The sequence below is a fragment of the Salarias fasciatus genome, chromosome 20 (genome assembly GCF_902148845.1).
Source record: "Salarias fasciatus chromosome 20, fSalaFa1.1, whole genome shotgun sequence".
Taxonomy (NCBI): domain Eukaryota; kingdom Metazoa; phylum Chordata; class Actinopteri; order Blenniiformes; family Blenniidae; genus Salarias; species Salarias fasciatus.
This window is the reverse complement of record NC_043764.1, coordinates 32,878,997-32,901,985: the sequence shown is the minus strand read 5'-3', so window position 1 is coordinate 32,901,985 and position 22,989 is coordinate 32,878,997. Positions and strand designations below refer to the sequence as shown.

General features: G+C 53.2%; 2 protein-coding genes across 2 annotated transcripts; both read left to right on the top strand.

Annotated features, from left to right (window-relative positions):
- The first annotated feature begins 837 nt into the window (after positions 1-837).
- ccdc22 (CCC complex scaffolding subunit CCDC22) lies at positions 838-10,928 on the top strand. Its single transcript, XM_030119509.1, has 16 exons — positions 838-1,269; positions 2,205-2,382; positions 2,709-2,841; positions 3,030-3,136; positions 5,543-5,627; positions 5,771-5,940; positions 6,364-6,588; positions 6,663-6,833; positions 7,034-7,153; positions 7,250-7,366; positions 7,486-7,587; positions 7,701-7,808; positions 8,120-8,215; positions 8,400-8,459; positions 8,544-8,618; positions 10,502-10,928. The coding sequence occupies exons 1-16, from the start codon at positions 1,220-1,222 to the stop codon at positions 10,613-10,615; spliced, it is 1,911 nt and encodes a 636-aa protein (XP_029975369.1). The 5' UTR covers positions 838-1,219; the 3' UTR covers positions 10,616-10,928.
- Positions 10,929-11,671: 743 nt separating this feature from the next.
- On the top strand, positions 11,672-16,965 carry efhd2 (EF-hand domain family, member D2). The gene is made up of 4 exons (XM_030119563.1): positions 11,672-12,109; positions 14,284-14,431; positions 14,728-14,862; positions 15,330-16,965. The coding sequence occupies exons 1-4, from the start codon at positions 11,823-11,825 to the stop codon at positions 15,459-15,461; spliced, it is 702 nt and encodes a 233-aa protein (XP_029975423.1). The 5' UTR covers positions 11,672-11,822; the 3' UTR covers positions 15,462-16,965.
- The last annotated feature ends 6,024 nt before the right edge of the window (positions 16,966-22,989 follow it).

The window sequence follows — 22,989 nt, the reverse complement described above, 5'->3', positions numbered from 1 at the left end:
TATAGATATATTCAGATCGATTAAATTTATTTCTTAACTCCACACAATCATTTCAAGACTCTGAGGAGAAGACTTTCTGCAGAACCAGAACCCAGAGGAGACTTTCTGCAGAACCAGACCCAGAGGAGACTTTCAGTAGAACCAGACCCAGAGGAGACTTCTGCAGAACCAGACCCAGAGAGACTTTCTGCAGAACCAGACCCAGAGGAGACTTTCTGTAGAACCAGACCCAGAGGAGACTTTCTGTAGAACCAGACCCAGAGGAGACTTTCTGTAGAACCAGACCCAGAGGAGACTTTCTGCAGAACCAGACTCAGAGGAGACTTTCTGTAGAACCAGACCCAGAGGAGACTTTCTGCAGAACCAGACTCAGAGGAGACTTTCTGTAGAACTTAATTCAAACCCTGATTCTGCAGGCAGGGACACGTGCAAAAGCAACAGGCAGTTTGTCATAACAGTATGAATCCACTGATGAGGGTGGCGGTTCAAACCCCAAACCTTATATTTTATATGAAATGCAAACTTTGGCTGGCAAAGAAAATACTAAGAGGTAAGACGAGATATGTTTTTTTTCAGATTGTGTTTAAATAAATAAATAGATAAATAAATAGATAGATAAATAAATAAATAAATAAATAATAAATAAATAAATAAATAAATAATAAATCCATGGCCGTCACTCTCCGCCAATCAGGAGCCAGTTCTTAGCTACAGCAACCTTTTTCCGGTCATGAGAACCATGGCCGGGTGCATGCTGGGAATAATGGTTCTCAGCTGCTCCTTTCTGAACCGTACCGATACCTATGAGAACTACATTTCCCAGAAGCCACCGCTCTGTCGCTTGTTCTTCTCCATTTCCACTCTGAACAGACGCTCAGGGTGTCAGATTGAAGCGTTTTCTCTGAAAGATGTCAGGATTTGTGTTTTTATCTCCGAGTGTCCGCTGCAGGTCAGGCTGTAGCCGACGTAGAGACTCTGTCCTCGTTCTTCTGTAGCAGCTCCGGAGACATGGACCGAGCAGGGACAGTCAGAGAGAGGAGCGGCTGCTAGCTAGCAGCTAGCACAGGATGAAAGTCTGCTCCTTATCACATCTCGTGTTCATGAGTTCTTTATCCAGAAAGCGTCCTCTAGAAGCAGCAGAGTCCATGTCTCGAGCCGTCCCGCTGTCTCCGCCGCACTGCTCTGTCTTCATTAGCTCTTCTTCACGCAGACTGCTGTCATGGAGGAAGTTGATAAAATTCTCATTCAAGCCCTCAAACAAGTCGGCACGTGAGTAGAAAGACCATCATGTGTCTCACTTCACCTCATCTGGTCTTATGTTGTCTCATTTCACCTCATCTGGTCTTATGTTGTCTCATTTCACCCTCATCTCGTCTGATCTGGTCTCATCTGATCTCATCTCACCTGGTCTGATCTGGTCCCATGTGGTCTCATTTCACCTCATCTGGTCTAATCTCATCTGGTCTAATCTGGTCTCATTTCACCTCATCTGGTTTAATGTGGTCTCATTTCTCCTCACCTGGTCTCATCTGGTCTTATTTTTGGTCCCAATTCACCTCACCTGGTCTCATGTGGTCTAATCTCATCTGATCTGGTCTCACCTGGTCTGATCTGGTCTCATGTGGTCTCGTGTGGATAGGTTAGGCTCCATCAGGTGTCGGGCAGCGGTCACGTGACTGGAGAGGGTTCATTACAGGAGGAAATACCAGTTTGCGGTGTAAATGAATTCTAACCTGGTGTTTGACCTCCTGCATCTTGGACTGTGAGAATGTGGACCAGGACCAGTGTTTAATCAGCTGTTTCAGAATCAATCCTTCTGTCTTTAATTGAATGAAATCTGCTGGAGGCGGTCACGTGTAGTAACTAGATTACTAGAGACTAGGTCAACTAGATTAAACTGACTGAACTGTTCCAGAGAGGACAGGAGTGTTTCATAACGTCCTGGACTGGATGACTCCACAGTGCCGTGACAGGAAGTGTGACATTGTTTACTGAGAGACTCGGTCGGAGGGACCGTGGCGTCTGGTCGGCTTCCTCTGTTTCCAGCAGCGATCCTCGTTCCTTCATGTGTGGTCCTTCACTCTGGTCAGACCTGTTAGATTCCCTCACGCTGATGTGCCGGTTGCCATGGAGACGGAGATGCGGTCCTCCTCCGGGTGTGTGGCAGCGAGCCGTAGAGCTGACCTTTGACCTGTGGTCCACAGGGAGGTGAGCGAGGAGACGGACAGCGTCAAGCAGTTCACCAGCGAGCTGATCGTGGAGGCGGTGGTCCGATGCATCCGGGTGATCGAGCCCGGCCTGGGGGGGGCGCTGCCCACCTCCCTGCCTCCGGGCATGTCTGCTCGCTTCAGAGTGGGCATGAGCCTGGCCCAGGCCTGTCAGGTGAGACCGCCCGGGGCTGGGAGCTGACCCACACATCTGGGACTGAAACGCCAGTTTTTTATCGATAGAGCACCTTCAACAACATTTATAAACTTTTTCATGATAAGAAGCAGAATTCTTTGTTTGAAGTCCCCCACTGCTGTTACGCCTCTCTTCGTCCTCTATTCAGTGGCGTCTGCAGGATTTAGATGTTTCTCCTCTTAAGCTCAAAGACCCAGGGATCACCTGGTGTCCCTGAACCTGAGCAGCAGGAAGAGGCTTCGGACTGGGCGGAGCGGCGGCTCGTCTTCCTGCTGCTGACCTCCAGGGTTTGGTCTTCTCTGCAGGACCTGGGCTACAAGGGAGACATCGGCTACCAGACCTTCCTGTACAGCAACGAGCCGGAGATCCGCTCCCTGCTCATGTTCCTGGTGGAGAAGCTGCCCAGAGAAAGCGCCGAGTCGTCGGACCAGCCCACAGGTAGACGGCCTCACACCTCCGACTTGGACCAGAGCCAGGACCGGGTCTGACCCAGGCCCCGTCTGCTGAGCTGCCTCATCTGTCAGCTGTTTAGTGACATCATGTTGTCCTGAACCGGATCCTGGTCTGGGCTCCGGACCGGTTCCATTTCGTGCCTCTGGTCCTCACTGTCTGTCCCGGTCCTGCAGGGAAGTCGGTGGTCCTCCAGAGGTCCATCGCTGCCGCCCTCAGAGCCCAGCTGGCCGTCCCCTGGCTCCCCCCAGCCTGCAGACTGCCGCTGCAGACCCAGACTCAGGTGATCTGCTCTTAGGCCCTGTCCGCACGGAGCCGAGCTCAGACAAATCCGCACAAATGTTTGTACTAAGTCACCCATCGTCCACCCGGAGCCAGCGTCTCAGGGCTCTGAGAACGACAAAGTTTGAAGCCGGGTCCCAGAGTGGACTGTAACAATTGGCACGTTGATTCCAGGGCGATCTTGCCACACGCATGAAGAGGTCACGGGCGGAAAGCAACGACCAGCAGGGGTGATTAACTGGAAGATGACACTTTAGATCGGTAACATAAAGCAGCATTTATTCTAACAAACAGAAAACAAGCAACCCGACGCTCGGGCGCTCCTCCTTATAAATGAAACAGAAAACGCTGCACAACGCGGGAAGTCCAGAAGTGAACACGAAGGGCTCACCAAGTCCTATCTTTTATTGCCCAATGTTCCCCAAAGTTCGAGGCGCACGTCCCTGCGCGGGGCCGACTGAGTGGCCGGCGGCCGTTAGTTACTCACGCCGGTACAATCCTCAGTCCGCTGGTCCCCGTAGCTCCTCCTCACCAGTCCGGTTGCCCCGTGGTGAACAGACGGTTTAATCCAGTAGATCCCAAAACACCAAGTTATATATTCCACAGTGGCGCCGATCCTCCCTGGTAAACGCTCCACGGCCTCGCTCCTCCGGCAGGTCAGTTCCTCAGGACGGCGTGTGACGTCACTCCCCCCACCAGGTGCGCTGCTTCACCTTAAATAGTTTCCCCGCCCCGGAACCAATGTCCAGATAATTACGACTGTCACGGTTTCAAAACACAAACCTGTGCCCCAGATTAAACAGCCACAGTCACCCAAGTTTTACATATCAGAATGACAGCACAGGAACACATTTGATCACCCCTGCTGGGTGAAACATGTAGGGACCTCCGTGGTCGTTACAGGACAAATCTGAAGACACGCCTGAGACGTCTCCGCTGTTACGCCTTTGCCACATATATTAGGTGCGCTGGACGTGAGAAAGCCAGAGGCAGACTTCTGAGCCGCCCCGCCCAGATTTGGCCCGGCGTCACTGATACGTAGGACCTACGTAGGGCATCGAAAACTCGCGAGACCCAAACCAGATCGGTCACTGGAGAGCAACTCACCGCTGCCTGGCCCAGCGCTCTGGTTCAGACAGGCAGGGGATTGGACCGAGCCCTCTCCTCATCAATGGAAACACCCTTCATTTGCATAAATACACACCCCCACGGTGGGAGTCATGAGAAACACAAACATGGAGAACATAAGGTTGTCCGAGTTGGAGGCAGACTTATAACTCCGCCCCACGGCTGCGCCGTCTACTTCGTCTAGCTCCGCCTACCTCTGGCTTTGCCATCGTGAACGCACCTATTTATTGAGAAGGTTGCGTCATCGCCCCGCCTCTACAACAAGGTCAAGGTCAAGGTTTATTTCTATAGCACATTAAATACAGAAAACTCTGCCCAAGGTGCTGCACATGTTGATAACACCATAAAAAGAAAAAAAAAAAAAATAAATAGAAAAATACAAAAGTTTTAAAACAATAACTTATAAAAATGTCCGGCTCAGCTTGTGTTGAACGCCAGAGCAAATAAATGTGATTTTAACAAAGACTTAAAACACTCAACAGATGAAGCAGAACGACTGTTCAGAGGGAGCTCATTCCAGAGTTTAGGTCCAGCGACCGCAAACGCCCTGTCACCTCTGGTGGCAACAGGATTCATGCGCGGAAGTCCGACAGAACCACAACAACAACGGCGCTTCAACATGTCTTTTCAATATCTGTGCAAAATAGTAATTGCACCTCGTCGTCCGTCCACACCAGACTTTCGCTCCGGAGGTCGCCATCTTTTGCGTTTGTTTACAATACAACATGAATCCAAAGCGCTTTTATACGCATGAGCACTACCCAACTGTTATTGCACTGCAGCGCCGCCAGTGGGCTTGGCATATGTATTACAGCATTTACATGCGTCTTCAGTTCACTAATGTGGACACTTTTTAAATTTTTTTTTGCTGACTCCGTCTTTACGCAATTCGGTTTGTAAAATATGACCGTTTTGGCTCCGTGTGGACAGGGCCTTAGTGATCCAGTAGCTCGGGTGATCTGCTGTTATCGATCCAGTAGCTCGGGTGATCTGCTGTTATCGATCCAGTAGCTCGGGTGATCTGCTGTTATCGATCCAGTAGCTCGGGTGATCTGCTGTTATCGATCCAGTAGCTCGGGTGATCTGCTGTTATCGATCCAGTAGCTCGGGTGATCTGCTGTTATCGATCCAGTAGCTCGGGTGATCTGCTGTTATCGATCCAGTAGCTCGGGTGATCTGCTGTTATTGATCCAGTAGCTCGGGTGATCTGGCAGGTGGCTCCTTGGTGCAGTGGTGACAGTCTGAACGTGTTCCTGTGTTCCTGTGTTCCTGTGTTCAGAGTCTGGGTTCGATGCACAGCTTCCAGGTTCAGCCTCTCAGCTTGCCGCTCGGCCCGCCGGCCTCGGAGCAGACGCTCCTGAAAGGTGAAGACTCTGCTGGACTCTGTCCTCTCAGGGTGTCTCTGTCCTCTGTTCCATTCCCTACACTGTGGGGACAGTTTGGAGGATTCAGCCCAGTTTCACATAGTGTGCGTGTGCGTGTGCGTGTGCGTGTGTGTGTGTTTCAGAGGTGGAGGAGTACCGGAGGGACGTCCTCCGTCCCGTCACCGCCCAGCTGTCCAGCCACTGCACCACGGCGGCGTCCCTCCTGGAGCGCCACACGGCCGAGCTGAGCGCCGCCCACGAGTGGGACGTGGAGTGGAAGAGTCAGGGACTGCTGTCCCGCCTCACGCCACAGGTGAGTCCACACCGGATCCAGCACTGGATCCCTGATCCTGTCCAGCACTGGATCCTTGACCAGATCCAACAATGGATCGCTTACAAGAACTTGCTGTGGATCCCTGGCCGGATCCTTCTCTGGATCCCAAACCTGAACCTGCTGTGGATCCAGTACTGGATCCATGACCAGATCCAACAATAGGTCCATGACTGGGTCCAACAGTGGATCCCTGGCCAGATCCCTGATGGGATCTTGCTCTGGAACCCTGACCAGCTCCAACATTGGATCCAGCGCTGGACCTCTGACCCGATCCTGCCCTGGACCTCTGACCCGATCCTGCCCTGGACCCTGAGTGGATCCTGCCCTGGACCTCTGACCCGATCCTGCCCTGGACCCTGAGTGGATCCAGCTGGTCCGTGCTGACAGGCGGTCTTGTTACAGGAGTACCGCTCCCGGAAGCTGAGCCGGCTGCGTAAACGCATCGAGGAGCAGCTGCGCTCTGCCACCCTGCCGGCTGCAGACGGCGCCGCCGCTGGCCCCGCCTCCTCCTCCTCCTCCGCTGACCTGAGTGACCTCCTGCAGAGCTTCAGGAGCTCCAGCGCCTCCGACCGCCTGCTGACCAAGGGCACCCACTTCACGCACACCCAGAAGTTCACCTTCGCTCAGGTGAGGCCGCCGCCGCGGCACGCCGTCACGCGGCCCGCGGTCGGAGGTCGCGTTCAAGCGCCCGTTTCCCGCAGGACGTGATGGCAGCGGTGAGCCCCGCCCCCTCCGGCGGCCGGTCGGAGGGAGACGCCGCGCAGCGCCGGCAGGACGAGCTGGACGTCCTCCAGCAGCAGCTGCAGGAGCTCAACGGCCAGGCGGAGCGGCTGGCGGCCGACATGAGGCTGATGACGGTCACCGGCGCCCAGGTAACGGCACCGGGGGGAACGGGACGCCCAGGAGGGGGGACGCCCAGGAGGGGGGACGCCCAGGAGGGGGGACGCCCAGGGGGGGGGACGACCAGGAGGGGGGACGACCAGGAGGGGGGACGACCAGGAGGGGGGACGCCCAGGAGGGGGGACGCCCAGGGAATGAGAACGTGTGGGAATCAGAGCTGCTGTCTCTGCAGGTGAAGGACGAGCTGAAGCAGAGGGAGCGAGGGAACGCCGAGGAGGAGGACAGGATCCACGTCAAGAAGAAGACCATCGACCTGCTGCCAGACGCCGACGACAACCTGCTGCAGCTGCAGGTAGGAGAGCCGCCGGGTCCCCGGAGACCTGCCGGTCCCCGGAGAGCCGCCTGGTCCCCGGGGATCCCCGCTCTGACTCTGCCCTGCCCCCTGCAGGCGGTGATGGAGGCCAGCAGCCAGCGGCTCGTCCACCTGGCGGCTCAGTGGGAGAAACACCGAACGCCGCTGATCGAAGAGCACCGGAGGCTGAAGGAGATCCGCAGCAGCCAAGACGTAAACACTCACACTGTGTGTGTGTGTGTGTGTGTGTGTGTGTGTGTGTGTGTGTGTGTGTGTGTGTGTGTGTGTGTGTGTGTGTGTTCACTCACCCTGAATGGATCCTGTCTCCACAGCTGGAATCATCCAGAAAACTGTCAGAGATCAAATCTCTCCATGATAAAATCCGAGTGTCTACAGAGGAGTCCAGGAAGAAGGAGGAGACGTACAAGCAGCTGGTAACACTAACTACCTGGATAGCCATCTGGTTAACTACCTGGTTAACCACCTGGTTAATCACCTGGTGAACTACCCAGGCAATCATCTGGTTAACGTCCCGTCTCCTGAGCAGGTGTCGGAGCTGGACAGTCTTCCTCAGGACGCGTCCCGCTCTGCCTACACTCAGCGGATCCTGGAGATCGTCAGCAACATCAAGAAGCAGAAGGAGGAAATCACCAAGGTAGGGTCGGAGCACCGGAGCGCCCTCTGGAGGCTTCTGAGGTGTAGATGCGATGAAGCCCCGCCTCCTGGACTGATCTGGATCAAACTGTCTTCATTAAGATCACAAACTAACACTGCGTCTCCAAACTGTCGCTGCAGGGACGTCTCAGGTTATCATCAGAGAAACAGAATGAACAGAGGTGTTTCTGTGCTCTGCTCATTACCTTCCTGCTCTCCACTGCATTTCTCTCCTCTGATGTGTTTCAGCTACATTACAACCCTCCCAGCTGTGCTGACGCCAGGCCACCTCTGGCTTCTTCTTCCTTGCAGATCCTGACAGACACCAAGGACCTGCAGAAAGAGATCAACAGCCTGACGGGAAAGCTGGACCGGACCTTCGCCGTGACCGACGAGCTGGTGTTTAAGGTAGCAGCAGGCCGCTGTGCACAGCTCCACAGCTCCCCCCTGCTCCCCCCTGCTCCCCCCCCCTCCCTCCCTGCTCCCCCCTGCTCCACAGCTCCCCCCGCTCCACCCTGGCCCCCCCGCTCCCCCTGCTCCCTCCTGTCTTCTGCACAGATCTGAGGGTTGAATCTGTTGTCTTTGTGTTCAGGACGCCAAGAAAGACGAGTCCGTCCGAAAATCCTACAAATACCTGGCTGCCTTACATGAAGTACGTAGTGTGCGTGTGTGTGTGTGTGTGTGTGTGTGTGTGCGTGTGCGCGTGTTAAAACTAATGTGTGATGCTCTCCTGTAGAACTGTAACCAGCTCATCCAAACCATTGAGGACACCGGAACCATCCTGAGAGAGATCAGAGATCTGGAAGAGCAGGTACACACACACACACACACACACACACAGATCAGAGAGTCACACCGCGGACATGCAGTGTGTTTTCTTGTGGAAACACACGAGAAGCTCCTGGAAAGTGAAGTGAAGTCTCTGATGAGGAGACACCCTGGAGACAGGTGTCTCTTTGGAGGGACAGGCTGTGAGGACTGAACGGAGGACACGTTTTAAACAGGAGTGCTGAAAATCAATGTAACAACTGATGAAGGCTGCTCAGTTGATTACTGAGGAGCCTGTGAGTGACTCTGGACATGACACTCTGCATTCATTCATTCATTTTCTAACGCTTCTCCCTTTCGGGGTCGCGGGTGTCTGGAGCCGATCCCAGCTGCTGTGGGCGAAGGCGGGGTCACCCCGGACAGGTCTCCTCAGGGCGGGGTCACCCCGGACAGGTCTCCTCAGGGCGGGGTCACCCGGACAGGTCTCCTCAGGGCGGGGTCACCCTGGACAGGTCTCCAGTCTGTCTCAGGGCTGACATATACAGACAGACAACCATTCATACCTAGGGGCAATGTAGGGTGACCAATTAACCTGACATGCATGTTTTTGGACCATGGGAGGAAGCCGGAGTACCCAGAGAGAACCCGCACACACAGGGAGAACATGCAAACTCCACACAGAAAGGCCCCGAGCCCCGGCCAGTATTTGAACCCAGGACCTTCTTGCTGTGAGGCAGGAGTGCTAACCACTGATCCATGCATGACACTCTGTCTTCACATCTGAATAAAACCAGAGAAATATTTCTTTCTCCAAGATGGTGCTTCTTGTACATAGTCTAATCAACTTTTGGAAGAAGCCTGGATCATTTCAGGTTAAAAAAGGGTTCTGGTTGGATGAAAGTAACAGTGAGCTCAGTTTTTTCTGGAGTATGAATCATTTGGGGCTAAAACAGTGCGTCTGCGTCCACAGGGTATTATGACAATCACTCCATGTAGTTCCTATGCCAGGCCTTTAGGCGGCGCTGTGACTCCGCTACAGTAATTCACCAGAGAAGAAGAAGCAGAGCACAGAGCTCTACAGTCTAACGCTCTCTGTAAACAAGCAGCTGTGTCCTCATGAAACCGACCCGGAGCTCCTGCTGGACTCTGGAGACGGACCCGACAAGTGGACTTGGACTGTAGGGGCTTTCCTGTCCACTGGGACTGGAAAAAACAGTCTGTTGTCCGCGTTTGGCAAGACGTCCGCTCTTTAAGGTGTGTTAGCATTAGCAAGCATATCTGTGTGCGCTAACATGTCCTCTAGATAAAGGTGTCCCCACTCCCCAGCCCCTCGTCAGAATTCACTCGATGTCTTCTCATGGACCTGTCCCTGCTGATGAGGACTCATGAAGACTTTTAACTGTCATCCACTCTCTGACCACCAGAGGGAGACAGACAGCGGTACTGCAGTAAACCGAGCATCAACCTGCTCCACCCACCTGGGGCTACACAAACTTGCACCAGCTAGCTGCTGCTAGCTGTTAGCGGCTGTTAGCTGCTGTTAGCTGCTGTTAGCGGCTGTTAGCTGCTGTGAGCTGTTAACTATTAGCTGTTGTTAGCTGCTAGCCAGCCACCTCCAGGCTAGCTTGACATGTTGAAGATAACTGGCTCGTCACCAGGAGCTCAAACATCTGCTTGGCTTCTCTGAAGCTTTCAGGACTTCAGGAAGCTTCTGGAAGACGAGGAGTCTGAACACACGCTGCAGCCACATGCTAAGTGCTACATGCTAACCTCCAGAGCCTGTAGCTCCAGCAGAACGTCAGTGTGCTGCGGTTAAAGGCTCATCTGGACATCAACAGGCTGTGACGTGTTTTTCTGTGTAAATAACAGGAAGTGAAGTTTAATGTTTAATGACAACGTGTCCTGCTGACCGTTCCTCTGTTCCAGATCGAGACTGAGAACAGTAACAAGACCATGGCCAACCTGGAGAGGATCCTGGAGGACTACAAGGCCATCCGGCAGGAGAACGCCGCCCTGGCTGCTAAAGTGAGGGAAGGCTGAGGAAGCACACCCCTGAGACCCTCGGATCCTCGTGGATCAGGGACCGCTCCGCTCCGATTGGTTCCTGACTGAACTCTGCACTGCTCTGCTCCCTGAGGGAAGCCTCGCCGGCCGCCGGGCCGCCGCCGGGCCTCTCTTCCTGTATAGAACCCCTGTGATTCAAATCAAACCTTCCTCTCGGGATTTTTCAGATGAGATGTGGCTCCGCCTCCATTTCCTCCTCACTCAGTGGAGTGGGCGGGGTCTGAATGTAGTCGATTCACAGCGTTAAAAAGGATTGTACATACGGTACCAGCTTCAATAAAGATGCCTTACACACTGAACACCCTCGTCTGGCGTCTCACTGCGTCCTCTACAGCTCTCCTGCTGAGGGCTGGAATACCCCGCAATACCCACCTAGTACCCCACAACACCCGCAATACCCCCCACTACCCCAATACCCCCAAATAGGCAACAGGCAGCACACACTTTTATTATTATACAGGAAATTTTACATCAACTCTGGATGGGAGAGCAGGACAAGCAGTTGAACAAACAGAACGTAAAACAATGCAGGGTTCTGTAAATCCAGTCCACTAAAGCCGGTCACTGATCCAGCGTCCACAAAAGTACAAGCCGTCTTCAAGGTTACATTTACAACATATGAGGAAGTATTACAATTTATAGCAAGAGGAACTCGGAGATATCTTCATACAACACATTGGTGTCCATCGCTGACAAAGAATGTGTGACCCTCCAGTTTGATTTTGAAGACCGTTAGAGGATTTTTGTTCTGCATTTTATTGTTCTGTATGATATTTGCCCATAATAAGTAGCAGGTTGTATATTCTAAACATTTCTTTCGGTAAGTTGTAAACGCCAAACAGTGTTCCGACACATTCAAATTGAGTAATAGTTGCTATTTTTGATTTCAGCCAGTTTGTTACATCTTTCCAAAATTCTTTTATTAGTTTGCATGAGAAGAACAGACGCTCAGTTGTTTCAGCTCCGCGCTGCTCGCCCAGGGCGGGAGGCGGAACCGGAAGTGGCTCACCAGAAAACACGGAAGCGGCTCCTCCCGCGGCACCGGGCGGTCCGTGGCTTAATAAGGAGCGCTGGCGGTGTGACGGTGTTACTCAGCCCCACATCCGGTGGAGCGGCGGGGCTCGAACCAGGGTCCGTGAGCACGAGAGCAGGACAGCAGGACAGCGCGCGTCCCCAGCGGAACATGGCCTCAGACGAGCTGTCCTCCAAGCTGCAGCGCCGGCTGCAGATCGAGGACGGGGAGCAGGAGCCGGTGGCCCTGGACGGGCCCGCGGACCACGACGGGTCCGAGGAGAAGTCGTGCACGGCCTCCGCGGACTCGGAGCTGGGCGCCAAGCTGGTCCGGAGGGGACAGCTGAACGAGGGACAGGGCGAGCACGCGCAGCCCAGCATGAAGGTCTTCAACCCCTACACCGAGTTCAAGGAGTTCTCCCGGAAGCAGATCAAGGACATGGAGAAGATGTTCAAGACGTGAGTGTCCTCAGGGGGCGGGGCCGCGCTGTCTGTCCACACTCTGTCTGTGAAGACGCAGTGAGGACAGACAGTGTGCTGTCCACTCTGTGTCCACACTGTGTCCGTCCCGGCCCTGTCTGTCCTCAGCAGGGACCGTCCTGGTTTCAGGAAGTCTCCTCCTGTGAGGAGGAAGTGAAGCTGACCACCATTCACTGCTGTTGCTGTCCAATAGAGACCGTCCTCCTGCTCGGGGACGTCCTGTCCCGGTCCTGTGGTGGACATTTGGGGCGTCGGTGTCTTTCCTGGGTGTTCAGAGCAGACCTCCAGCCTGCTGGTCCTGGTTGGAGGGAGACGGACCAGCTGAGACCAGCTCTGTCCCTCGGGGGACTGTGGACCCACCGCGGGGCGGAGACGTTATGCAAGTCTGATAAGGACGTCCGGCGGCGCGGCGCTGCCGAGGACACCAGGCAGCAGGAGACGCCTGTCCTGTCCTCTGAGCCCGTCCTCACACCTGGTCCAGGAAGCAGCTTTAGAGCGTCTCAGGTCCTGAAGCTCCGAGTCTTCCAGCAGCGGGACGGGGACAGACAATAGACAGGAGGGGGACAGAAAGCTAGAGAACCCTGAACATTCAGAAGTAAAGAGGAAACACTCGGCACAGCCTGGTAGTTCTGGGACCTGGTCTGCTCAGTGAAACCTGTCCGTCCTCTGAGCTTCATCTCCCACAACTCTGCTCGCTAGTTTGAAGATCCTGTTGGACGCTGCAGACGTCAGCGGAGCGGGACGGAAAGACTCGGTCCTCTGTGGACGTGGAGACGTCTGGTTGAGCAGCAGCTGTGGTTTAGAGACGTCCCCCGGACGGGCAGCGGCCGGGTTCGAGCACGCCGCTGATTTCTGAGCAGATTCTTCAGCTTCCTGTCGTGTCCAGACCTGCTGCTGCAGCGGGACACGCTCCGTCTGCAGACAGAGGGAGACAGAGAGACACGGCGAGACAGAGAGAGACACGGCGAGACAGAGAGACATGGCGAGACAGAGAGACACGGCGAGACAGAGAGAGAGAGAGACACGGCGAGACAGAGAGAGACACGGCGAGACAGAGAGAGACACGGCGAGACAGAGAGACACGGCGAGACAGTGAGAGAGAGACACGGCGAGAGAGAGAGAGAGAGAGAGACACGGCGAGAGAGAGAGAGACACGGCGAGACAGAGAGACACGGCGAGACAGAGAGACACGGCGAGACAGAGAGACACGGCGAGACGGAGAGAGAGAGAGACACGGCGAGACAGAGAGAGACACGGCGAGACAGAGAGAGACACGGCGAGACAGAGAGAGAGACACGGCGAGACAGAGAGAGAGACACGGCGAGACAGAGAGAGAGAGACACGGCGAGACAGAGAGAGAGAGACACGGCGAGACAGAGAGAGACACGGCGAGACAGTGAGAGAGAGACACGGCGAGACAGAGAGAGACAGAGAGAGACGGAGAGAGACACACGGCGAGACAGTGAGACATGGCGAGACACAGGGTGGGGATTGAGGTTCAGGGTCAGGTGGGTTCAGGTGGGTTCAGGGTCGGGTTGGGGTTCAGGTTCAGGTGGGTTCAGGGTCAGGTTAGGGTTCAGGTGGGTTCAGGGTCGGGTTGGGGTTCAGGGTCAGGTGGGTTCAGGTTGGGGTTCAGGGTCAGGTTGGGGTTCAGGGTCAGGTTGGGGTTCAGGGTCAGGTGGGTTCAGGGTCGGGTTGGGGTTCAGGGTCAGGTTGGGGTTCAGGGTCAGGTTGGGGTTCAGGGTCAGGTTGGGGTTCAGGGTCAGGTTGGGGTTCAGGGTCAGGTGGGTTCAGGTTGGGGTTCAGGGTCAGGTTGGGGTTCAGGGTCAGGTGGGTTCAGGGTCGGGTTGGGGTTCAGGGTCAGGTTGGGGTTCAGGGTCAGGTGGGTTCAGGTTGGGGTTCAGGGTCAGGTTGGGGTTCAGGGTCAGGTGGGTTCAGGTTGGGGTTCAGGGTCGGGTTGGGGTTCAGGTTCAGGTGGGTTCAGGGTGTTTGGGTCCAGTATTTCCGGTCTGGACTCCTGGTCTCTCTGCTGCAGACAGGAAGTGGCTGTTTCTCTGATCTCTGCACGCCACCCGATTGGCTCCGCCCCTTTCTTTATGGTCACATGACCTCTCTGAAACCTGAGAGTGACTGCCGTGTCCCACTGGGCGCAGGTACGACGCCGGGAAGGACGACTACATCGACCTGATGGAGCTGAAGCTGATGATGGAGAAGCTGGAGGCTCCGCAGACCCACCTGGGCCTGAAGAACATGATCCGGGAGGTGGACGAGGACCTGGACGACAAGCTGAGCTTCAGAGAGGTGAGGGGGTGGAGGCGGGTGGAGGCGGGGGATGCCCCGGTGGGTGGAGGCGGGGGACGCCCCGGTGGGTGGAGGAGGCGGGACGCCCCGGGGGGTGGAGGCGGGGGACGCCCCGGCGGGTGGAGGCGGGACGCCCCGGCGGGAGGAGGTGGGGGACGCCCCGGCGGGTGGAGGCGGGACGCCCCGGGGGGTGGAGGCGGGGGACGCCCCGGTGGGTGGAGGCGGGACGCCCCGGTGGGAGGAGGCGGGAGCGGCCGTCCACTCACCCCTCCCCCCCGCTCTGCTCTGCCCTGCAGTTCCTGCTGATCTTCAGGAAGGCGGCGGCCGGCGAGCTGGCGGAGGGCAGCGGCCTCAGCGTCCTGGCTCAGCTGTCCGAGATCGACGTGTCCACCGAGGGCGTCAAGGGAGCCAAGAGCTTCTTCGAGGCTAAAGTAAGTCTGAGCCTGCAGAACGTATCGAGAACACAGAACACAGGGAACACCGCAGCGTCTGCTGCTCCCAGGATCCCTCCCTGAGATCACATCCTCCGGTTCATACTAGAGACTCAAAGCAGAGAAAACATCATGATCCCGTTTATGTTTTTAAAATGTCTGGACTAAAATCTATCGAGACCAGAGATTAACTCAAGACAGCAACATTAAATCGATCAGAGGTTTAAGATCCAGTGAAGCTCTACAGCTCAGTGAAGGCAGAGGCACAGAGATCCTCAGTCCCTGACAGGAGCGTTCACTCTGTTCATCTGCTGAGGCTGCTGCAGAGTGAAGCCTCCTGTCGTCCAGGCTCTTTGGAGGCCATGTTTGGAGAGATGGGCTCTCAGCTGGTCACTGATTGGGCCCGGGGCGTGGGGGGCCGGTCTGGCCCGGTCTGGAGGAGGGGGTTGACCTGTGTGTCTGTTCAGGTTCAGGCCATCAGCGACTCCAACCAGTTCGAGGCGGAGATCCGTCAGGAGCAGGAGGCCAAGAAGAAGCAGGCGGAGGAGCAGAAGGAGCGGCGGCAGGCCTTCAGGCAGCTCAAGGCCAACTTCAACTGACCCCATGACCCCCGCCCAACCAGGACCCCCACCTCCAACCGCAGGACCCCGTCCAACCAGGACAACCCCTTCAGTAAAGGCGGTCCCGGTCTGTTGGGGGTCCCGGTCCTGTCTCTCCTGCTCCATGTTTCAGCTGCTCTGCTGATAAAAGATCAAAATGGATTCATCCATTCATTCAGTTCCGTTCCCTCTGGACTGACTGAATGAATGAATGAATGAATGAGTGAATGAATGAATGGGTGAATGTTTCTGCACTGTGTCGTCCTCCACTGGCTCCTCTGCGTCACTTGAATCCTCTCCTTCCTCCACACGGTGCCAAACGCCAGCAGGGACCTCAGGGTTCTCTCTCCTCCAGGTTCTGGACCACAGGAAGCGGGTCGCTCCTCGGTCCGTCTCTGGAGACCACCTGCTGTGCAGCTCCTCACGTCTTCAGTCGGTCCAGCTGCTCCAGCGTCCCGATGAGGGACTGCTGTCCCACAGAGACAGAACCTCCATGTTTCTCTGGTGGTTCTGGTTCCGGCTCTGCAGGGATCAGTAGAGTCCTGGTTCTGGTTCTGGTTCTGCTGGACTCACAGGGTCGATGAGGAAGTGAAACAAAGAGACTCTTTTGATTCTTTTATTTTTTCGTCATAGAAAAGACCAAACTGGTTTTCAGCGCGGACCCCCTTCAGGTACCGACCCTCCGACCAAACCGAACAGAACCGAACCACTTTGTTTTATTTTCTTTCTTTTTGACATTTATGAGAAAATCAGAAGGCTTTTACTTTGAAAGAACCAGAATGTGAGTGTTGTCTCGGTACGACTGCCTGCTTCATGTTCAGTGTTTTTAATAAAGGGACCAACAAGCTGGTTTTCCTGGACTCCAGCGGTCCGGGTGCAGTCTGTCTGGACCCGGTCTAGACCTGTCAGTCCACAGGGACACGGTGTCCAGCAGGGTCCAGATCACACAGCCCCTCCAGACCTGCTGGACCGGTCCGGGTAGGACCGGTTCCTCTGCCGGGTTTGGTCCAGATCACAGGGTTCTGTCCTCTAAAGATCAAATGTCAAAGCGTCCTGGAGAGACGGAGGACGGACGCTCCCGGGTTGATGTGGACAATCAGTGTTTGAGGGATGCTGGGAGGACTATGCGTCCCCCGTCCCCTCAGAGGTTTACTGTCGAGTCAGTCTGATCAGATCAGCCTTAAGCCCCGCCCCCACCAGGTCGACCTTTTAGCCAAGAGATTTGCACATTTTGCACGTAGCTCCAGGTCCGTCTGGCTGAGACCAGGTCTGATCGGACTTCCTGTTAGAAGTGTTAAAACCAAAGCAGTTTTAATCGTCTCCCTTGTTGAGAACCGTCTTGGACTGATGTGTGTTTTCTTTTTTAAACAGAACTGTGGGACCACTGAACCTGAGTGTGTGTGTGTGTGTGTGTGTGTGTGTGTGTGTGTGTGTGTGTCTTCTCTTCACTTTTCGCTCTTTATACTTGTCAATAAAAGTTGTCCTTGCAGCCGTGGACTCTGGACGTCTTGTCTTCGTCTGGTGATGTTTGAGGCAGTAAGGTGATCAGGTTTCTCTGGAACGGACTCTTGTGGTTTTGGGTGTTCCTGGAGGGGCGGAGCCTCTCCCAGACCCTCGGTGGCGTTCAGGGACTTCCTGAGAGTCCCTGACGGAGGAGACCGGTCCGCCAGAGCCGGGAACCACAGAACCATGCAGCGCAACGTGAAATCCACTGAACCCGAGCCACCAGAGAGGGTTCACCCTCTTAACCCCCCAGGACGGTTCATGTCCCGGTTCCCCCTCTGAGACCCCGCCCTCTGAAGGAAGAACAGCAAATCAGTGAACTCCGTCATAATAACCCTCAGAACAAGTTTTCTGATGAAGCTCACTCCTGGACAGTTTCCAGTTGGCATTCAGGGCCAATAGGTCAGTGAAGATGCAGTAAATCTGGCTCTTCACAGGATCCTTCACCATCTTGAGACCCCCGCACCTACGCCCGTGATGTTCATTGACTTTAGCTCCGCCTTTAATACCTTTAATAATAAACGTATGGACATGGACACTGACGTTTTGTTATGCCACCGGATCAGGAGCTTCCTCTCAGAAAGGACACAGAGTCAGGATGGGTGGCCTCTTATCCCGACCTCTGACCCTCAGCACCGGGGCCCCTCAAGGCCCGTCCATGCTTCACATGTACGCGTTTCCGCGTCCGCTTTGGAAGGTCCACGCACCACCGATGCGGACGCGCTTTCTCCCATGCTACATTTTGAGCTCAGCTGTACGCGTCTCGTGCAGGCGCGGTGATCCACGCAACCTCGAGAAGCTTTTCCGGCTCTACAGACTGTTTATCTGCTCCTTTATTACGGATTATTTAGAGAAAATTAAGCACATACACTGTCAGTACATTATCATTAAGTATTAAAGTTTATTTAGCCTTTTTTTTCTGTTTCTGAATCGCGGGGGCGGCGCCGGAGCGATTAGTTACTTTTTCACTTCTGTCTGCAGACCTTCTCCTCCCTCCAGACAGTCTCTCTCTCTTTCCACGAGTTTTTCACTCTTTCCGTGTCTTTAAGTGGAGCCATCAGGCTGGAGCTCCGTCTACTTTCACTTTTACCGTCATGTTTTGTTTGCTATAGCGCTCTGGCGTATGCGTAGACTTCCACGACCTGCGCGCAATGCGCAACGCGGTCTCAAAATCTGACTGCTGCGCGGACGTCCGCGGACCGGTCCGCGGGACCCTAGCGGACAGGAATTCATGACGATTTTTACGTCACGCGGACCAACGCGCAACGCGCACCCACGCGGACATGTGAAGCATGGACGGGCCTTCAGGGTTGTCCTATCACCCTGGTTGTTCTCCCTCTACACAAATACACTCACATCCTCACACAGCTCAGTATCCATCCTCCAATATGCAGATGACACCACAATATTTGGACTTATCTCTGACAATAATGAGAAACACCATCGTGAGCAGGTCACCCAGGCACCCTGGTGTCAGACTAACAACCTTCAGCTCAACGCATCGAAAACAAGAGAACTGGGGGATATTGCACAGAAGTCGGATAAATACATCCAGGATAAATGAAAATGCGCGGCTTGAGTCAGCCTAGTCGGTGTTTTCTCGGATTAATCGGTTGCACGTTTGCCGAGCCAGGATGAAAAGACGCGGCTTACTCCAGCCAGGTGAGGAGCATCAGGATCAGTGGCGTCACGGCGTTCTTCAGAAGACCACGACATCGATCACAGAATCACAGATTGAAAATAGAACAAGGACGAGCGTCTTCCTTCACACGGGATGAGCAGCAGTGCGGACTATACCACGGCTGTCAGGGGGTGGGGGGGGGGGGGGGGGGGGGGGGGGGGGGGGGGGGGGGGGTGGGGGGGGTGCTCACTTATATGGGGGGTGCCCCAGAGCAAGGACTTTACACAAAACACGTCCATTAATTTCACTCCATATATTCCAGCCTGTACGTCTGCTTTAAGTGGCGTTTAAGGCATAGCGCCCCCACGCTTTAATGGTGAGGACAGGTACTGCATGCAGGCCGCAGCTTTATTAAAGTGAAACAGTGACGCTCAGATCAGACACGAGAAATGGCCTAATTCTGCATATGATCCATGATAATGATCATACAAAAATGATAATAATAAAATACAGGAAATACACGAGGGAAACAGCATTTTGCCAATATTTAGGATATTTATTCAAGAATATTTCAACTCTGTGTCGTGTTATCTAATTGAATCAATTGTCCTCCTGCTGTGTTCTGTTCCATCCCTCGTCTGTCATGAAGAACAAACCTGTCGGCCAGAAAAGAACCTGCAGCAGGTGAAAACCAGACATAGAAGTATTCTGCAGTCTGGTCAGTTACTGAAGTGTAGCCCAAAGAGCAGTTATTAAATGTAGTGATAAATTTGTTTCTTCTGAAAATGAATTTCTGTCTGATTTTAGCCGTTAAAAAAGTGGAGTCAGAATGATGTGGGACCCTTTCACTCCTAAAGCTGGAGTCCTGAAATAGGAGGATTTTCCTATTTTCAGGAGACAGTTAAGACAAAAGGATATGCTGTCTTTTATATTGTAGTTCCTTTCAGTGGTGTGAGACATTTATTTTTCCTTTGTTTCTCATTTTACTCATTGTGTAGCTTCAGGGTTGTTTTATTTTATTTCTTATTCTTTATTTTTTACATCAGTGTGGTTTAGTACCAGTTTCATTAAGGTTTTTTTTCCATTGTCTTTACAATAATTGTGAACCTTTTATTGTAGGACTTGTATTAATAAAGAAAGGATTCTGAAACGTCTGTGTTGAAAGTTATGTTGGTCTTCATATAATCTGAGAAACAAAATAATACTAAAGTCAACCAGACCCTGCAGATGCAGCGACTACAGCTGTAAGATTTGGCTGCAGGAGGATTAAATGATGTAATGTGTAGAAAAATCCAGGAAATGCTGTAAGCCACGCCCACTTCTCACATTGCTGACAGCAGTTTAATCTTATCCTGGGTCGTTAGTCTGCTGTGGAGCAGCTTAGCTGCAGAGAATAAATCACCATGGTGACTGGTCCGGGATAAACTTGGCCAGCTTTTGTGCAATCGACTTGAGGATAACTTCGTCCAGGATCACCACAGGATCACCACAGGATAACAACAGTTTGCCGGCTTAATCCCTTATCCTGGTTTTGTGCAATACCCCCCGGATCATTGATTTTTCACGCTCACCTGCTCTCAAAGCACCATCTCCATCAGCTGACCTTATAGACATTACACACTCATTTAAATTCCGAGGGACGCACATCAATAACTCACTCAAATTTAAGCAGCACTCAGACGAAATTTACAAAAAAGCCAATAAAAGACTATTTTTCCTGAGACAAGAAAGTCAGACACAACATCCTCATCCAGTTTCACACAGCCATCACTGAAAGTTTTCTCACCTCTTCAGTAACAGTCTGGTATGGGAATCTGGACAGTCACTCACACATAAAACTCCAACGCATAATCAATAAATCCTCCAAAACCACTGGCCACACTCTCCCATCCAGAGACGCACCGTACTGAAGACGCATCGCACAGCGAGCAAGGAAAATGACCTCAGACCACACACACCCTGCTCACCACCTGTTCACACTCTGCCCTCCGGGGGGCGCTGCAGGTCTCTGACAACTAAATCAGTCAGATTTAAAAACGGTTTTTTCCCCACTAGCTATACGGACTTTAAACCAGTCATTGCCTTGATGTAACCTGCTGTATCATCATTTATGTCTATTGACTGTAACGTTCTGTTTGTCGACACTGTAACCGACCCTGTGAGATGTGAGCATGAAGTGCTGAACCGGAAACAAACTCCACCAGCTTTGTGTGTGGCCATTAATAAATGATTCTGATTCTGATTCAGCTCTGAACCAGTGACAGCAGTGTTGGACCACTGCAGGTGGACAGCAGCAGGTCTCAGCTGTTCAGTGGAGTGTCACCTCTCAGCCACCAGGTGGCGGTGTTTGCTCATCTCTCCAGTCCCTTCATGTGAGTCTCTATTGTCTCACAGTGACGTTAAAGTCTGGTTTCTGAGCTGCTGTTCTTTCTTCATGCAGCAGGCTGCTTTCCTGAGGACTGAGATTCTTCTGGATATTGTGCTTTGAACATGTTAGATTTGAAGTTTCCAGCAGATGTTTGGGTCGATTCTCACATTCAGGATCTCTCTACATTCAGCCTCTACTCAGAACTTATGAATCACTTCCCCTGAAAACACCACCAGCTTAGTTTAGTCCCAATGTGATGGATGGGAGGTCTCTCTGTTCTACTTCTGCTTCTCTACAATCCACCACCTCGTTTCCCAGGAGACAGAAACAGTCCGTCAGTGGACGATGTTTGAGAAGCCACGCCCCCTTTCCTCGAGTTCCTGTTTGACCTTGTTCCCCCCGAAGACAATAAGAGTAGGATCTGACCAAGACCTTCACCAGGTCCTCATGGACCAGGATCAAGACCTCCCTCAGGTCATGAGGAGGCCGAGCAGCTGCCATATGAGGACGTCACTGAGGACGATCCAGATGTTCTGAAGGTGATGAAGTGAGTCAGTACATGAAGAGTGATGCTGAAAGAAGACACCACCAGTTTCTAGATTCTATTCAGGTTTGGAGCCGATTGTCGGGACAAACTCACTCTGAGCACAGCAGAATGAACTGAAGCCACTTTGGTCCAGTTAGAACGTTGTTTGTTACACACAGAGTCCGTGTGAGACCCTCATCTAGTTCAGCCCTCGAGCCAACGTGGTTCACCGGGGTGTGGCCGTCGCAGTGTTCTGTCAACTTCTTGGAGCCATAGATGAGAGTTGAGGTAGTGATGAAGACCAGTGTCAGCAGTCCATCTATAGAGACGTGGCTGACTGCTAAACCCACGGTTCTACTTCTATAACTACACCCCGACACCCCGAGCACAGCCTCTTCAGCTACGACTGAATGAAAACATTAAGAAAAAACATCATTAATACAGGAAAACAAGACAAAACGTCACTCATCAGACTGGTAAAGCCCATCAAGGGAAAACACACGTCAAAGTTGTTCAAATCGTCACATATAGTAGATGTTGCAATGAAAGAAATCAGTTTCTAGAGGCCAAGTTAGCAGCTGTCTTGAAAAATGGCTGCCGTCTAGGATTCTTTAATGTCCAATCAGGCCTATTTGATCAATAAGTAAGTAAATCACGGTCATTTATAAAATACTTTCACTGATAAAAGATCTCAAAGCACTGTACAGAACAAAATAAAATACATATCATTACACACATCTCAGATTTATCTGGTGAAGTATTCAGCCAAACACTTCCCTAAATAAAAGGCTCTTCAAGTCCTTTTTGAAGGAGTCTCCAGACTCAGCTGTATGGAGAGACAGGGGCAAACGGTCAGAGTCTGGGGGCAACAGCCTGAAAGGATCCGTCTCCCAGGTTTTGAACCAACAGCCTGAAAGGATCCGTCTCCCAGGTTTTAAACCAACAGCCTGAAAGGATCCGTCTCCCAGGTTTTAAACCAACAGCCTGAAAGGATCCGTCTCCCAGGTTTTAAACCAACAGCCTGAAAGGATCCGTCTCCCAGGTTTTGAACCAACAGCCTGAAAGGATCCGTCTCCCAGGTTTTGAACCATCAACCTGACAGGACGGGTCTCCCGGGTTCTGCCTGAGCAGAGGTTCTGGAGGTGCTGACCTTGCTGTGGACCGCCTGTCAGTTCAGAAGCTGGGCGAACTGAGTCCTGACTCTCGACTACGACTCGGACTCAGAAGTGGGACGACAGAAGAGCTGGATCTCCGGGGAGTGGAGGCCAGTGGATTTGGGACTGAAAGATATCTGAGAGATCTGAAGTGCTCCCAACATGGAAGAGTTGCTGTGGAGGTGGTCAGCTGAGGGCGGGGCTTCTTTCACAGTTTGCATGTTAGCAGGAGTGTTGCTCTCCAGCTGGCTTGAGAGAAACGGCTCCATTCTCATGAAAGCCTTCACTGAGCTCTTCAGGAACTAAACGCCTCCTGGCCTGAGGCTTGGTGTTCAGTTCAGTCATCAGTACAGTCA